This window comes from Phalaenopsis equestris, unplaced genomic scaffold (assembly GCF_001263595.1).
Source record: "Phalaenopsis equestris unplaced genomic scaffold, ASM126359v1 Scaffold000002, whole genome shotgun sequence".
Taxonomy (NCBI): Eukaryota; Viridiplantae; Streptophyta; class Magnoliopsida; order Asparagales; family Orchidaceae; genus Phalaenopsis; species Phalaenopsis equestris.
The window spans coordinates 48892733-48911657 of NW_018164444.1; the positions used below are offsets into that span (position 1 = coordinate 48892733).

Consider the following 18925-nt stretch of genomic DNA (forward strand, 5'->3'; position numbering starts at 1 on the left):
AACATGCACAAAACTAAATGTTTTTGATGGAGATCCCCTCCCTGATGCATCACAATATAGAAGACTTGTAACAAAATTAATGTATCCCACTCTATCTCATACTGATTTCACAGTTGTCGTTCATAAATTAAGCTAATTTCTATCTCAACCACATATACCTCACATGCAGGCGGCGCGTCATCTTTTCAGCTATCTCAAAGCCACTCCCAGACAATGCATGTTATTCCCATGTTATTCTGAATTACAACTAAAAGCTTTTTCTAATGCGGAGTCGTGATTGTGTCCTGATGCTATGAAATTTGTGATAGGTTATTGCATTTTTTGTGGATGTTTTGTTATCTTGAAAAGCCAAGAAGCAAGCAGTCATTTCTAGAACTTCCATTGAAGCTGAATATAATGCATTAGTAGGCAACATATATGAATTGATTTGACTTGACCACATCGATATAGATTGCCACTTTGTCAAGGATAAGGTGAAGGATGACTATTCAATCAACTTTACAACTTCCCGATGTGTTCACCAAACCCATTGCATCAAGCATCTTTCATCACTTCTATCCAAGATCTTTATTATATATATATATATATATATATATATATATATTAATCATAATAATGATAGGAAAACAATTTCTCTTTATCTTTTTCCATCCATTGTACCTTTTCTGATAATGACTATAAAATGCCAGTCCCAATTCATATCCCCTTCTGTAACAGACAATAAATCCAAGGCAACTATAGACGACTGAAGAGCATTCAACGTATCCTTCCAAAACAAAACAATTTTAAGAGACATGACTTCCACTGAACCTATGCTTGTCTTGTTGTCTGATAGTAAAAAATAAAAAAAAACATTTCTTTTCTACCTTTTTATGTAAAAAACCATGCCATCTTGATTGAGCGGTCCCCATGTACCACTCTCTCTCGCTGTACACATACGTACGTACATATAGTAAGGAAGTAAGCGTGAACCACGTTCCCAACATGTCATTTATGTAAAACAAACACGCAAGGAAATAGAACAGTACAGTATTCGGATTAAAAAAAGGGTGCCAGCACCTTGAAATATGCAATTTCTAATCATCACTATTAAATACCTCAATAATTAAAAAAAACTGTCCCATGCCCAACCACTCCACAATCTCTATCACAATTTCCCCCCTCGTGAAACTAAATTAAAATATTGAAGAAATTAATTAACCAAATGTAACAACACACAAACAACACTAATGACCTTATTTTGTAGGTATACATTTGAGAATTCCAACACCATAACAAATTGTAACCATCTAAACTAAACCACCATGCATGTACACACCATTAAATTGAACAGAAACTATTCAGCTCAGGATGTCCTTAAGCTAAATTTTAGCTCGAGATACATACACAAATATATGAATTTTTTTAAAATTTAACTTTATAATATCTCGAGCCAAAATTTATCCATAATCGAATGAAAACTAAATTAAATACCCAGATGCATCTGGTGATCTTGGTACACAGAGTACTGTTGCATCGTACCTTGATAGTTCAAAGCAGTAGAAGCCATGGGAGAATAAATCAAAGAGCTTACATCAGTACTACTCCAGTTCGCTGCCTCTGGAGTTCCAAGCAATCCTGTAATCCCTTCAGCCATGCTTGTCATTCCATACAGAGAATAACTATCAAATCCTTCTAATTTCACTTCATTTGAGCCAAATATGTCGTTGAGGTTAGTAGAGAAGCATTCATTGAAGGAGCTGAGGTGAGTTGAAGAGGCCATGAGGCTTGCTTTGGTGTTGCCATATATATAGTTTTGATCATGTGCATTGATCAAAGGAGGAATTTCAGCTTCATCAGTTGAGATTCTTCCTTCAAGCTTCATTAGAAGCTTTTTAAAGGAAGCTTGGTTGTCTGTTTCGTGGTAATTGGAGGGTAAAGATGGCTCGGGCCAGTAAAACTCATTATTTGTTTGTTCTAATTTTTTAGGCTCCAGTTGCTTGGGTCGGGTATGGTGCTGGTGATGATCTTTGCGGGATTTGCCTAGTAGCTTCTTCTTTAATCTTGTGTTCCAGTGATTCTTAATGTCATTGTCTGTTCTTCCGGGCAGATGGGAAGCAATTAAAGACCACCTGTTTGATCAATTAAAAAAAGTATATATATATATATAGATATATATATATCTGTGCAACTAGTTTATGCATTTAATTAAAGTCAACTTTGAAATGATTTGAACGGCTGGATGAATATGGAGGTCTTCTCTTTCTTTTTATTTTTTATTTGAAAGTCTATTGATTTCTGTGAAGAGGTTTGGAATCAAGAAGGCTGGTAATATGCGAACTTTTTCTGGAGGAAATTTGGTTGATTCTTAGTAAAATTTGATGATCATTAATTCCAAAATTATTAAATTTATTTTGATTTGAGCATGATATATGATTAATTAATTACATACATGTGTGTATTTAGCTTATTCTTTCTCAACGATTATTAGTTAGACTTTTCATGGGTATTTTTTCTTCGATGCTACCAGTTCTGCTGAACAATTATCTCCCATCTCTAATAAAAAAAGGGCTTGTATGACAAATTTCGAATTCTGAATTCATATTTGTCTCCATTAATGAAAAAAAAAATTTCATTTTACAAATTTTCTCCCTTAACAATTGGTACCAATGAAATAAAACTATTTAATACGAAGTTAATGAGAAATTAAGTATATATTCAACATTCAAATCCTCACTAAAAAACTTTCCCATCATTTATATATATATATATATATATATCATTCTCTTAACCAAAAAGAGAAATATAAATGCAATAAATTCAAACTCCAGAAGAAGAACAAACCTGCTTCCAACTGTCACGTAGAGACTACAAATGATGTTATCCTCCTCCTCCGTGAAGCCCCCATGTTTCAAATTCGGCCGGAGATAATTCAGCCACCGGAGGCGGCAGCTCTTCCCACACCTCTTCATCCCTGCATGTCCATACAAAACTCAATAAACTTATAAAATCACAGAAGAAGATAATATATTCAGACACCAAACCATATACATACCAATCTTCTGTGGCAGAGCGATCCAATTCCCACCTGTTCCATGCTTCTCTATATATGACTTGAGCTTAGCATCCTCTTCCGGTGACCAAGGTCCCTTCTTCACGTTTGCCTTATCACAACAAGGAGCTCTTCCCATCTCTCTCTTCTTCCTCTTTGCGTTGGGGGAAATTAGAGCGTCTGTACTCTGGTTTATTGCAGGTGAAGGGAGCTTAAAAAGGGCAATTAGCGCCTGGATTTGGTATTAAAAAAATATTAAGAGAAAAAGAGATGAGGAAGAAAAGATTATAGTTTGTTTCCGCTTGTCTTTCTTGGAGTAGAATATATACCATGCAGGCATCAGCAGGTTGGACCCACGGCGGGCTCATATACGCACTTTAATATTCTGCATATCTTAGTTAATCATGTAGGGTTTTATAAGTAAACTTTTTGTTTTCTCTTTTGTATTATACTGTTAGTTTTGGATTATTATGCATGATAGCATGCATGTTGAATGATAATAAATGATCCGGCCAAGTTATATTTTATGGATCTGATTATTTAATTTTATAGATGTTGTTAATAATAGGTTGGAGGTGAAGTTTGGGTTAAATTGTAATATTCGGATAGATACATGATATATTTGTAAATAAAAATTTTAAAAAATATATATTAACAGACAATAAACACCATTTTAGAAGGTATTTAAAATTGTGGGAGGTATGTAGAGTTATTATAGGTTCACGAATTTAATTGAGGTTAGAAATTTTCTTTGTATGAAAATATTTCTTGTTTCATTATTTAATTGTACTTTTACTTTTTTTTAATAATATATCATTCCGAATATTATAATTTATAATTATTTTAGCATCAACAAAAATTTAAAATTTCATTATAATTTAATAATTTTGATTTCATATGAAATGAATGAAAATAAATTTTTTATTTCTCAAAATATATTCGATGCATGTTATTGAATTTGTGGCGGTGGAGCAATGATTCATCTTCATAGTGTTACACAAGAATCAATCACGCAATTGGGTAATAAAAGTTAAAACTAAGCGATCATGGGCTCGTTGGAATCATCTTGCCGATATGCTCGATTTATTAAGTATAAGCTTACTAGATTAAGATTTTGTTTGACCTTTCAATTATGTATCGAAAGTTTCTAAAAGTGATTCAACAGTTTGATCCGTGCTTAATTTAACTCGGATTTAACCAATTTGGATACCTTTGGGCCTTTCTCATCGAGTCGGTCAATATGCCAGTCAGTTTGCTCAAATTGAAGCTCTGAATGTTTTTTAATTTATATTTGAACATTTCTTGCTCAAAAAATTCTCTCGAATTTGACGTCATGAACGACGAAGTCAAAACTTAGAAGATTTTGACGTGTAAATCTTCCTAAACACGATAGTAAAAATATGTATATATACATCGATAATATAAAAAAGATAAAAAATACTTTTGAACGAGTAAGAGAAATAAAAAAAAAAAGCAACTAAGGGTATAAAGAATACAAGTCATGCAAATAAGTATTTAAAAAAGATTTAGAAAAAAAAGAAAATTAATTAAGAATAAGGAACTTAAATCATAATTAATATTATGTGATCTTGAAAATATACTTATCCCCTTTAATTAAGGAGCCGCGGATTCTTTCACCTTTTATAACCTTAGAAAAATCATAAAATACATCATTGATCATTCAATGTGAAAAAATGAAGAACAAAATCATAAAGTCAATAAGCTGAAAATAGTTGAGATGAAGCAAATGGCGATGAAGACGACGATGAGAAGTAAACTAATGGAAGTAGAGGCAGAACTCAGAAGTCAGACATGTGGAGAGAAATTAATTAATCTATTATCGAGTTGCAGCATTAACTATCAGAGTTCTTAATTTATCTTGTTCTGTAATTAATTTTTGTATTATACTAATTATGTCGAACAATTTAAGGATATTGTGGTGGAAAAATAATACAAAGTGGAGGCCGGTATGTAGAGAGCCTCTTGAAAGTTTCTTGAGTTAATTGTCCATAGATATCATTAAGCATTATAGAAAGTTACATAAAGCTGTTACAGACTAGAAGCTTCTTCATGTCCTATAATTCAAATTTAAAATGTTAGAGTCAGTAGTTTACATAATAGCACTGCACAAAAGCTTTATTTAAGACTGTTTTTTTCAAACGAAACAAGGGGTTTTGTATGACAATATCAGGAAAAAGAGAAAACTATAGGGTCTACCTCGTTCAAATAAACAGCTATGTAGATAAAGTTTACACAAGGCCACCCTTTTTCTCAGTTGGAGTGTGCAAGCTTATGATGCAGGACTTAGTGGCTTGGCATCCTATAAATGGAGTGGGAATTTGGTTGCCGCGGTCATTAGCACATGTTGCTCAATGAATTTTAATGTATATGACGGTTAAGGGTCTGTTTGAGGCAGCTGCAGTTTATTAAAAAATAATTTTGAAACATATGAAAAATAATTTGATGCTCAAGAATCTATGGTGACTATTACTTTTTTTTCTTTTTTTTGAAATGTTAGACCGTAGCTAGAAGTTGTCACCATACCTAACCAGAAATGATGAGAAATAGCAAATTTCAGTTATAGCATTTTGAAAAAACTATCGAAACGCAGTTTACCCAAATAAATAAAACTCTATGCGATGTTACACCACCACTGAACCACCACCCCAAACGGACCCTAACATTAGTCTAGAGTTGCCCGTCATGCACAAGCGGCTGCTGGCGTTGAGAAACAATAATCACGGGACAAAAAAATGTTAATATTGTTTGACAGTAGTGTAGAGATGATAACTGGGAAATGGTTTCCAAGCCGTGATGATTGTTAGAGGGGAACATTAGTATTTATTTTCAGGTTTTAGATTTCCTTTCAATTTTGACTCACTTCTGTTTATGTGATTTTATCGACAATAATTGAACTATGTCTTTTTTTTTAAACTCACTCTAGCAAATTTTTTTGTTAAAATACCTACAAATTTCAATGAATGACATGTTGCATCCTTAGACTGTTCTTTAGACATTTAAATTTCTTATAGATATTGGAATTGAGTAACATTAGCTTATTATAAATCTCTCTTTAGAAAACAATTTTGATTATAAGCATCTAAGTTTTGAAGATCATTTAATTCCTCAAATAGTATCATAACATTTCTAATTAATCTTTGAGATTATGGTTTAGGCTTATTCGGACTTAGACCCAAATAGTTTATATGGTCTGGATGATCGGTCCTGAAAATTTTATATTGGCATATAATCAAAATCATTTATATGAGTTTGAACCAACACTCAAGTTAACTCGTTTATTATAAAAGAGAAAAAATAACTTTAGCTTTGCCTTTTATCATAATTTAAAAAAATGATTTAATTTTCCTTTATTGTATATTTACATGGAATAAATTTAGAATTAAAGGGAAATTAATATACGAGCTTGTATGGTTGGAACTATATAATATGAGAACAGTAGCTTTTGTATAAGAGACAAAAGGTATTTTCATAATTATAATTTCAAGTTTGGACTATATTTGGCTCCACTTTTGCTTGTCTATATATTTTAAGAAGGTTAGTCTATTATGTCTTATATTTGCCTATATGACAAATGAATACGCCAAAAATACATTCCTTTGGAGCGTGCACTTAGGATGACTTACATGCATACCCCTTCGTTCCTATGTATTTACATATTCAGCTCATAAAATTCATTTTTTGCATATATGCCAACTTGACTATGAATGAAAAGGTGTATTTCACTTTTTAAGAATTAAATATTGATACCTTTGATATGTATATATAAGATTTGAGTGATATAAATAGGCATGGGCATTACATAGTCAAAATTAAAATTTTAAATAAAATCAAACAAGTTCATTTATTTGAATTAGTTTCAAAAATCTATTTTAATGTTTTTTGTTTTTAAAATCTTAATGTTTTTTTTTTTCAACTATTGATTAACAAACAAATCTAAAAACCAGAAAATTCATAATTAAATGAAAAAATCATGAAATTAAATCGAGATTATACAAGTAAGACATGTGATTCATGATATTTTTTTCACAACTGAACTTCAACTAATGTCTATATTTTGGGTTGTACATAAACAAACTGTTTAAACCGAAATAAATTTTGATCGTGTCGGCTCAATTTTATGAAAAGTTTGATTGCTTTGCCTTTTTGGATTTCAGTTGCAACTGGTTTGACTAATTTGAAAACTAATCCATCCAAATCGACTGAATGCTCCAGGAGTATAAATGTGTAAAAACAAAATATAGGTGTTAAGTCATATAAATATTTACTAATTGGGTGGTATGTATGTAAATGTCCCTTCCACAAATTAAAACGAATAAAATTAATGTAACATTTGTTGTTTAATAGGCTCCCCTTTATTTATTTATTTATTTATTTATTTATCTATTTATCTAATTTTGTGTTATATATTCCCGATGTGACGCTTGACGAATACATCAATAAATGAGAAAATAAAAATTAATAAGAATTTTGGTTTTTATTTTTTATTTTTTATTTTTTTTGGCATTTTCTCTTGGGTTGAAGTCGATAAAAATAAATAAATGCACTCGTGTAAATAAAGAAGAGAATGGCTTTGACAAATGCCATCATGCAGTGAAATTTACAGCAAAATAAAATCAAATAAAAAATAATTTAACTGAGAGACCAATTCTGTTAAAATATCTTTTAAGCAAATTGACTCTCTTAAATGCAAAATTAAAAAAAAAAAAAAAAAAAAAAAGAAAGCTGAGCGTTGAAATTTGCAAGGAGCGGCTGTTTATATTTAATTAATAGTTTTTTAATTATAAGTAAAAACTATTTAATTAATTATGTCCATAATAAGAATTTTTATATTTAATTTTTTTCATAATTATATGTATTATAAAAATTCCGACAATATATAAAGCGAATACTTTGGCTCATTCTTAGTTGAAATCTTAAGTTGTCTATTTATTGGTGTTGATTTGAAAGAGTTTTGAATAGTGATATGGAGGGTATTTAATGGGTGAAGGAGGCTCCAAGCCGACCAACAATGCATGTGGTATGTCATGTTGATTTAGAATCATTCAAATATTCAATATAATTATTAAAATTTAATTTAACCACTTGGGAATTGATCAAATTACATTTATAAATAATATGTTATATTTTTTTAATTTTTATTTTATAATATTTTTTCATATTTATATTTCGCTATATATACATTTTTATTTTTAAAAATATTTATGATGAGAAATATCTTTTTCATAATTGATCATAAAATAAAAAATAGCCAGACTTTTGCAATAATTTCATAATCATTTTTTATGACAACTAGCTACTGTATATCTCCATTTGTCAAACACCATCACGCTCTACATATCTTAGTCAAGGACTGAATTTTTGCCTAAATATCGATAATGTATTTTTTAAATAAAATATTCTTGATTTAAATGCACGCACTATTAAATATACATTTTTTTTAGCATATAGTAATATATTAATGAAACCTAATTAATTTCATTCATATTCTCAAGAATTAATGAAAAAGTTTTAATATTTCATAAAGTTTTTTATAAATGCAGGGAAGTCAACCAAAGAAAATGAATGTTTCTTTTTAAAACAGGAAATTGGTTTGCTCGGACGTTCAGGCGGTCATCCACGAGCCATTACATCTTCGTGCAACTGATTTGTCGGTGACGTGGTGGCTCGTGAATAGTTGTCCGGACATGCAGACAACTGATTGTGCCGACGTGCATTTAGACGTCCCAACGTAATAATTTCTCCTTCAAAACAGCATCGTGCATGCTGCAATCATGAGGTTTAATAAAAATTTGCTCACCATTTCTTGTCATAATGACAACCCTACTACATTCATCACTTGTTTTTTTTCTGTTTTTTGAAAGCGGCAAGGAAGAACAATTCTGTGAAGACTATAAACGTAGTGCAATTACAAATTAAAGTAGCTCAGAATTAAGAAAAAAATCATTCAAAGAGTGGAAATATGAAATAATCATCGAGGATGAGAACAAGGCTTGTTAACAACCCAAAAACGTTTTATGTGTTCATGGAATTCGAAGTAATAGGACTAATTATTTTAATGCATCTCTTCAAATCTAAATTACCCTATCTAAATGGAAAAAAAAAAAAAAATAATAGAAATTTACAAATATAACACCAAATTTTCATGTATTTACATATATAATACTTGAAAGTTTGATAATTACATTTTATAACACTTTGTTATTAAAAGCCTATACATGAAAAGCTGTATTTCACTTCGTAAAAATTAGTGATAGTGATATTTTTTATGTAATGATTTGATGTAAGTGTAAATATAAAACTTTAGGTGTTAGATATGTAAAGATAGAAGAATTCCGTGGTATGTATGTAAATGTACACATTCATGGCTTTAGTTGTTTGTAGCAACCATGCACGTGCCTACGGTTAAATTTCAGCTTCCATTGATTTCTAGGTTGGGTTTCTTGTCCCTTATTTTTTTTTCCTCTCAACGTTCCACTATGGTGCTCTAATTCTTCTACATCCAAACACTTCAACACACATAAGGATCTCCTAGACTCTCGCTCCACTCACACAGTTATTGAATACATTTGTCATTGCCCTTAAATTTGTTGACCTGCGTAGTGGCCATTAGCTCTCTTGCCTTGTGGAACAATATTTAGAACATCGTTTGCCTTCCAATTGCATGCCAGTAGTTGGGCATCTACAATCGTGCACAAATTAAAATCTCCCATGCTTGAACTTGTTGCCATTACCAACAAACCATCATCAATGGACTCTTTGTCCAACAACCTATCAACTTTTTGCTAAAGTCTCTAACCTTGCTCCCAAGTAAGAGCAAGTGTTTTTGAGCTTATGATCATGTCCTCATTGGATGTGCAATCCTTTTCCTCCTTAATTTCTTCTCATGTGTTTGGTTTTTTAGTCATCATTTTGTCATTTTGGCCCTCTACCAAGCTACCCACCCTTATTATCACTAGTTAGTAAGTAGTTGGCCATACCTTAGAGACATCCCATGTATAAATTAAAATGCTAGAAGACCTTAACAGGATAGTGTTGCATATTTGGAAAATAGAGGTTATAGAAGAAGGGGAGAGAGAACTCCCTACATAGTATGAGTCCGAAGAGAAGAGCCAAAAATCTCTAATACATGCTTTGGTCCTCTTATTTATAGAGGATAGATGGCCAAATATGTAAATATACATGCTTGCCCTGCTTTAATAGGAGTGTTACATGATATTATTGTCTTTTGATGTTTCTTTTTATATTTGTAACATATTTTAGCACATTTCAGTGTGGCTTGGAACTTTTTCTTGGCAGATCCTTGGGTGACTCGACTGATCTCTTGTTTGTTGGTTATTTTATTTTGACACCGGTCGGCCTTCGCACTTGGAAGCCAGTCTGCCTTAGGGTTGCTGGTCGGTTTGCCTGATTATTGTTCCTTGGTGCTTTCTGGAGATCTTTGGGGGAGATGTTGAGAGAGTCTCATGTTGATACACACGTTGTGTGCCACATAAGGTGCAGTTGATCATGTAGATCATAGCGGTGAGTTGTGGCGATATCTATAGACCACAAGGGCTTGAGTTGGGAGTTGCACGAGTTTTCACCCACATAGATTGTAGTCATTTATGTAGGTTGTACTGGTGAGCTGTAATTACGTTCGTAGGCCATGGGGGCCAGAGTCGGGAGTTGCAAGAGCTGTGGACCATGTTGGTCGTAGTTTGTCGCTTAGACCATAATAGTGAGTTGCAATGATGTCCATAAATTGCAGTGGCCAGAGTCAGAAGCTGGACGGAGACAACTTTAAGATATTGGAGCAAGTCACCAACTGTGGGGTGTATTATACTTCGTCTTTGAGATGTGTAGTTGCACTATAAGTGGGGTGTGATGTTACTTTGTAATGTACGTTGAGGTTTTGCCGCGCATGTTGTGAATGCACAATGGACTTTGCCTCAAGGAGCAGACGACAATTGATGATGGTCGACGGTGGCTAACTGTGGCCAGAGTTGGAAATATGCAACGATGGCTAGATTTGGCGAGAGGGTGGCGTTGACTGGAGTTGGTTGGAGGAGGTAGCGATAAACAGAAGTTGGTCGGGGACTGCGATGGTGGTCGGTGGTGGCCGGAGCTGGTTCGAGGTGGCAACTATCAGAGTTGTCCAGAGGGTGATATCTGGAGTTGGTCCGAGGTGGCAACTATTGAAGTTTAATAGAGTCAAAGGCGGTGTCTGCTGGAGGTGAAGTGGGCGGCGACAACCAATATTGGCAAGCTACGAGAGGCCAATGGTAGTTGATGGTGGTGGGTGGTTGAAATTGAAATTTAGTTATAATAAAAAGAAAACGTGATGAAAATTACAAATAATGTATTATGAAAAAGAAAATTGGCTTACGAGTTTCCCTCTGACACATTACATAGCCTGCCGGAGGTGTGAGACATCTCAGGTGCAGGAGTCGAGGGGTTTAGCTATTGCATATCTTTTCATTCATCAGGTCCTATAAATTGATAAATTTTGCATATCTTCAGTTCATCTTAACTTCAGTAATATTATAGTGTCCATATTCCTCAATTAGAAACAGTATCGAACCACACACAGTTGAACATGTAGACTTTGTGTTCAACATAGCCCAGATATTGCAACTGAACGTCTTTATTTAGTATGTCGTAATAGTTGATATCATTATTTGTGTGTGTTTTCTCTAACATAAACACCACAATTATAAATTTGTTTTCCTTAACATCAGAAACTCGTATGAAATTTGCAACCATTAATTTTAATATTTGTTATGTATTTACACTATGGTTAAACTCTCAAGCAAGATCTAAAAAGTCATGGTCTGTTATTTTGTTGCTTATATTATCCAAGCTGACCTGATGCTGTTAGTGCTGCTTTGCGAGTTGCTTCATGTTTTAAGTGGAACAAAATTGTGGTCGAATTGGATTCTTTGTCTTTACGGCTTTTTCTATCTCTACTCATTTGCATATTAATCTTCATGTTAAAAAATTTATTCGGTTTTCACAGGCTTTGCTATTCAGTGGTATTTTATTTTAAGAGAAGGTAATTGACAAGTTGATTGGTTATTAAAGATGAGTGTTCCTTCTCAGACTTCTTTTGTAAGTAATATTCGGGATGCCTATAGCAGCGATTAATAACTGTCACAAATGCTCCTTGTGGTAGTGGGCAGATGCGGTGCTTATATGGCAGTTTATAAACCGCCATTTAAAATTAAATGCCGATTTAAACCACTAGCTTAGGTTAATATAATCGCTGCCAAAAGGTATTTTTCTCGATCCCTTGATTTTTTTCTTTACTAGGTTTCCATGTAAGAAGTCATATTGTCTTCAACAATATTAAAAAAAAAATCAAGGAAATATTTGTTTTTCTTTTATATATATATATATTCAAAAGAATGGCCGAGGGCTATGATATAAGCTCCGGTGATCCCTCGTACGCCTATAATTCTACAACACCCCACACTCGGGGGGATTCGAATCTCAGGTTAGAAGAGACTTATAACTGACAAGCAGATGCACAACCAAGTAATCTGAGTAAGCGACGTGTGTGTGTGTATATATATATATATATATATATAGAAGAGAATAATAGTGTAATTATGGATAAAAAAGTCTAATTGGTTGACGTGGTTCGAGTGCTTTACAGTTAATCGATTATAACAGATTTATAAACATTTTCAAGATCAAATTAATTGATTAATTAACGTCGTAGGTAAGGGATAATGCATCTTTTTAATATTTTAAATCTCGGATACGTTCAGTTTTTATTTTATTTTATTTTTTATGTTTTTTTGACGTCATTAATTTTCTGCATGATTCAAGCATGTCGATTCGATGCCAGTTTTTTGATGAATATGGCCACTTTTTTTTTAAAAAAAAACTTACTGAAATATTCTGAGACGTCTAATAATAAAGAAATTAATATGATGTTACCACTTCAACTAAAAGCTGTTTTGCGTCTATATATGAAGAAATCATGTTTCATTGTTTCAGTATTAGCTAATAAGGTGAATTAAGGGGGTTGTTTGAGATTAATTTTTATTTTTATTATATTATTTTACTTATTATGTTTTAATTGATTTAAAATAAATTAAACTTGATAGTTTCAAACTATATTATTTTTATTGTTATCTAACAGAACATTTAAATATTATTTTGAGTAATTTTTTAAAATAAGTAGGTTTGTTTAAAAATAAAAAAATAAAAACAAAATTATAAAAGAAATACATTAAAGAGAAGTCTTTTTAAAAGATAAAAGCAAAAATAAAAAATACAAACAAACAATTAAAATGATTCTAAGCTTGCTAATTAACAATTTTCAAGAAGGTGTAATGATTTAGGATCAATTTTATTTTTATTTTTTTTTTGTTTTTATTTATTAGTTTATTTTTTTCTTACAAAAAAACCATTTTTGTAGTTTTTTTTTTTTGTTAAATATTTTTAATTTTTTAAAAAGATGAAGTTATTTTTTAAAATATTCAAAATAATTTTAGAAGTTGGAAAGGTTCTTAAAAACAATTATTTTCGTCGTTGACCATCATCAATGTCTCTAGCTACTGCTTTGCTGCTTTGTCAATGATTATTGACATCATCACCATATAAATTAATTTATTTAATATTTGTTAGGAAAATAACATCATAGGGGCATCTACATGCAGGCCTGTCAAAAAAGCTCGTTGTTCGCAAACAGTTCGTTTTCGGTTCTTCAATGAGTTCGTGTTCGATTCGTTTTATGAGTAAACGAGACGAACGTGAACAAATTTTTTCGCTCGGTTAGTTAAACGAACCAAACAAGAACAGTGATGCGTTCGTTCGTGCTCGAATCGTTATTGCTCGAAAAATAAAATAATTTAAAATAATTATATATAAAAAAATTATGATATTTTAAAAAATTAAATTTTATAAATTATAATATATAATAAAATAATAATAATAATAATAATATATTAATACGCTATATTAATAATATACTAATATAGATACTATATATTTATATAATATAAGTTATATAATTAATATAATGTATTATTAATATATATTAATATTAGGGATGTCAAATTGGCTCGTCATTCGCGAACAACTCATTTTTGTTCGGCTCGTTCGTTAAGAAACGAACACGAACAATAACTTCACGAATAATTTTGAACACAAATTTATTTCAAACAAATTAAAATTCAAACGAACCAAACAAGAACACAAGCTCTGTTCGTTCGTGTTTGGTTCGTTTACACCCCTATCTACAACATACGTTCCAATTCTGATGTATTTATATATCTAGCAACTATTTTTTTTTTTCATTTATACTATTCAAATGTTTCGTATCACATACAAAAAATATCAACTTTACAGCCTTCCAAATGTGAAATACACCTCTTTCATGCATAGACAATGTGGCGTTTATTTAAAAATTGAAATTTAGGTGTTATATATAAAAATAAATAAGAAATAGGTTCTACGCATGCAAATAATCTTTTCTAGTATATCAAATATAGTTTTTTAAAATTAAAATATAATTAAAATAAAATTTAATTAAACCTACCATTAGTAATGTGGGTTGTCTAAGTCACGACTTAGAGTCTAAACGCAAAATTAAAAATCTCCCACAATCATAATTGTCGATATTCTAATAGTCCCAATTATCGGCTTCCCAATAATGATAACCATGACTTATAATTTTCATTTAATTAAATAATTAAGAGTAATTTGTTACTTCCCTAATAATTTAATCCCAAAGTTTAAGTGCCTAATGAAGGATTATAAAAAGTCTAACCCTTACATGCACGGCTCAAAAAATAAAAAAAAATTGCATTTGTACTTGTGATTTCAAATATATAATTACATCGTAACAGTCTGACAATTGTACTCCATGATTCATGCTGTCATTGTTATAAAATATTCATTAAAAAGTTAACTAAAAATTGAACTTAATTAGCATAAACCATTCACGCTCTTAGGTCTGCTAGATAATAAATTACTTTAGGATAAAAGGCTTATAATCGTGATTATTAGCTAATATCATAATAAATTACTTGCTGTACAAGCATTTAAAATTATGGCAACTTGCAAATAAATAATTTTGAAGGAAAAAAAAAGATGAAATGACAAAAATTTAGAAGTCTTTGCATGATTTTAAAAATAGCTAATTTAAGTCTTTGCATACAAACATAGTGGCATTTACATACACACCATCCAAGTCTTATTAATTCACATATCTAATACCTATTTATAACATCCAATTTTTTCAAACCACAAAAAATATCACCATTTTAACATTTAGAAAGCTGAAATACACTCTTCCATACTTTAGATAAGGTGACATGTATGTAAAAATTGATGGTTAAGTGTTAGATATGTAAATACATAAGAATTAAGTGGTATGCATGTAAATTTTACAAAAAATTGTTAGAAAGAAAATATCATAGTGCTGGTGTTTGACTGTAAAGAATTTAAAATACTTTTCATGTTCATGTTCCTGTCTTAGATCTGATGAGCTTACACTGACATATGTCTCCTGTCTTACAGGTATCTTTACCTGCTCCCTAAGCCACTTGGCTATATATATACTTATAAATGCCATAACTTCCTTAACACATGAAGGTCTGAAATTACTTTATTTGTGGGACTATCCTAAGGCAGCAATTAAATATTATTAATTATTGTATAATGATGGAAGGTTTATAAATCAGACAGAGTACAACGTTTGGGAAAAAACGTTAGTTACAAAAGTGTAGTTAATTCTTAATGTAATATGGCTTTATGAAAAGTGATTACGAGGAAGCTTAATTCTAAGTTGAAAATGATAGTTTGGTAAAATGGAATCGATTTTATTTTGCCTTGGAGGAAAAGAAATTCATAAATTAAATAAAATTGTTCAAGCAAACTTGCATTTAAGCATTTGTCTCACTCTTCCATGCATAAATTAAAGGAACAACTTGATTTAGAGAAGAATAAAATAAACTACACTTTAAATCATCATTATTATTATCCTAAATGATAGAAGGATGCAATGTAAGAACTATTATTATTTTAAATAATAATAATATTACTATTATTATTAATTATTAATTTTGTTAATTGGTTGGTGCAAGGTGCCAAATATTGGGGTCTATGTCAAAGAAAGATGCTTGTTGTAAAGTTGGCTGTTGGTGACTCTTGTCACAAATTAGTGTAATGGTAAATTAAATGGGTCCATAAGAAATTGGTGAAATGATTTGTGACATTAGTACACTGATATTTTGTTTATATTAAAAATTATATTGTGAGTTGGGGCATCACAACAAAGAAAATGAATCATCTCATTTGATTGTTTGAAGCTATGGAATAGATCTTGAAAAATAGTAATTTCTTAGATTTTACGAATTGGTCAATGAATTGTCAACTTAATAATAATCATCTTCATAACATGAAATTAAAGATTGTTGAAAAGTTAAATTTGATTTTGGATAATTTTTATAGTTGGACATGGCAAGCTATTTAGGCTTTAGTTATATGAATTAGAGTTTAAAAATGATCTTATATTTTAGAATAATTATTTATAATTTTAAGAGCATATTGATCTAAGAAAATCCTTAGAAAATTTTGAATGGTAATCATTGTTTTTTTTAATAGAAGTTGGAAAAAAGTTTTGAAGAGTTAATTATAGCCATTAGATTAAAAATGTGTTGGCATAATCTCACGTGTTGGTTAAGGAGATGTCACTAGTATTAATAGTTGTGATGTCCTCCAATTTATATCAAGCAAAAGCGAGAAATAAAAATAAGCAGCTTCTTCCCTCAAAATATTGTTTTGCTTATCTCCACAAGTCCTTCTGTTCTAATATTAAAATTTTACACTTTTGAAGAAGGTGATATTAGGGATCAATAATTGAGTTTTAGAAAAACGACAAATGGTTGTACAATTCTCTTCTAGGTCCCAAAGCGCAATACACATGCAACTACGATAATTAATTTATCGTGATAAAGGAACTCCTTGGATTACAGAACATTTTGGTGGTTGCGAAGAAATGGTACATCACTTTAATAGAATTAAAAAAGACAAATAAGAGGGCACTCTTTTTCATCTATGAAGCTTTGGGTGTCAAAGATTTTAAGAAGATCTCAAGTGCTACTTTTGGCTAAACAAGTATTAGATAAGCTCCAAGCCTAGTATAATAGAGAAATGTATGTTAAGAAAAAGTATGACTTCAAAATTGCTTTGCAAATGAATGATGGTGAGTTGATCTTCAATAATTTGTCTTGTGTCTAAACCAATTTCAATCAACAAAATAGATCAAATGACAAGAAATTGGACCATGTGGCTATCATTTAAGAGATTCTTTGATCATTAAATTTGGGATTTCACAATATTAGCCATCATCAAGCAGTCCAAGAATCTACAATCCATGATTATGTAATGACACTTAGGTAGTTAGTTGATATTGTTGAACAACTCTTCCAAAAAGTTCCACAATCGAGTAAGAAAGATGAAATTAAGCTTCAAGAATAATATAAAAGCCGCACATAAAAGGTTGTGGACAATGACATGATTTTGCTAATGAGTAAAAATTGGTTTTGAACAATTACTACAATAAAAAAAAAAGCTCAACAAAAGAATATAGTAGAGGTCAACGATCAAAGTCAAGATAAAGAAAAAGTAAAATATTAATTATTGATTTATAAAATAATAGATAGAAGAGAGCTCTAGAAGATTAATTTTAGGCATTAGATCAAAAAATTCTTTTGCATAATTCTAATTATTCATTGTGAATGCCCAAACAATATAGATGTGATGATATCATTGAGTTTGTAACAAATAAAAATGGGAAATAAAAATAAGTAGCAAAATATAATTCCTCTCATCCCATGAGCAACCAAAATAGCAGCTCCAAGCAATTGTTTAAATGGAGCACTTTTTGAGCTAGGGCGGTTCATTAAAAAAAATAGAAATATTTACACATCTAAATTAAGTATCTAACACGTAAATTTTAATTTTTATATACATACCACCTTACCTATGCATGAAAATATCCATTTCACTTTTTAAAAATTATATATATATATATATATATATATATTATGTGATACGAAAGATTTGGATGTATAAAAGTTAAAAAAAGCAATTTTTATGTGCTAGATATGCAAATACACATTAATTGGTGGTATGTTTGTAAATGTCCTAAAAAATAGAAATTAGCTCAAAGTCTTGCATATTTTAAAAAATAATTACAAGTTTCATTCGGTAAAATTATATAGATGTTATGTTTTTAATTTAATATGCCAAATATTTGTTATACTCTCGCCTACAAATACGAGCTCGCTTCTTCACAATCCGACGGCATGCTTCTAATGCCATTTATATATATGAATCATAGCGATTTCAAGACTTATTATGTAAATTTGAATATAATAATAATACTAATAATACTTTCACTTAATAACAAAATAAAAAATAAATGAAATATTTCTTTCTCAGGAAATGCAAAATCATAAAAAGAAATTCATGATACAAACCTTTCTCACATCAATATACACTTTGAAAAAATAAAATAAAATAAAACTAAAAAATTAAAAAAAAAAGTTTTTTTTTATTTTTTTATTTTTTTCCATATCGATTTGAACATTATAAATTATTTAGATTATCTAAGGGAGTGGGCAGATGACAACTCCTACCTAATATGATTATTAGTAATCATATAAGAAGAATATAGAATCATTAACTGCTTAAGCCGTTAATTAATATGCCTTTATTAATTAATCCCTCTCATTTTAACACGTCATTATGAACCATTAATATACTATTTATCTAGTATCTTCTAGTAGTTTGTTATTGCCTAACCATCTAAGCTTAGCTACATGAAAACAATCCTTGTCATTAAAAACAAACCTACTTATAATCTTCTCATTGTAC

General features: G+C 30.6%; 1 protein-coding gene across 1 annotated transcript; it reads right to left on the bottom strand.

Annotated features, from left to right (window-relative positions):
• Nucleotides 1-1240: 1240 nt before the first annotated feature.
• LOC110037481 (transcription factor RAX3-like) lies at nt 1241-3280 on the bottom strand. Its single transcript, XM_020742138.1, has 3 exons — nt 3035-3280; nt 2824-2953; nt 1241-2111 (listed from the first exon to the last, which is right to left on the bottom strand). Exons 1-3 carry the CDS (start codon nt 3168-3170, stop codon nt 1466-1468), a joined length of 912 nt encoding a protein of 303 aa, XP_020597797.1. The 5' UTR covers nt 3171-3280; the 3' UTR covers nt 1241-1465.
• Nucleotides 3281-18925: the final 15645 nt, after the last annotated feature.

Excerpts from the sequence above, each read along its gene's own strand:
- LOC110037481 (XM_020742138.1), bottom strand. The coding sequence starts at position 3,170 with ATGGGAAGAGCTCCTTGTTGTGATAAGGCAAACGTGAAGAAGGGACCT. Across the intron at positions 2,954-3,034 it reads CGCTCTGCCACAGAAGATTG|GGATGAAGAGGTGTGGGAAG; the intron begins GTATGTATATGG and ends ATGGACATGCAG. Across the intron at positions 2,112-2,823 it reads TACGTGACAGTTGGAAGCAG|GTGGTCTTTAATTGCTTCCC; the intron begins GTTTGTTCTTCT and ends TTGATCAAACAG.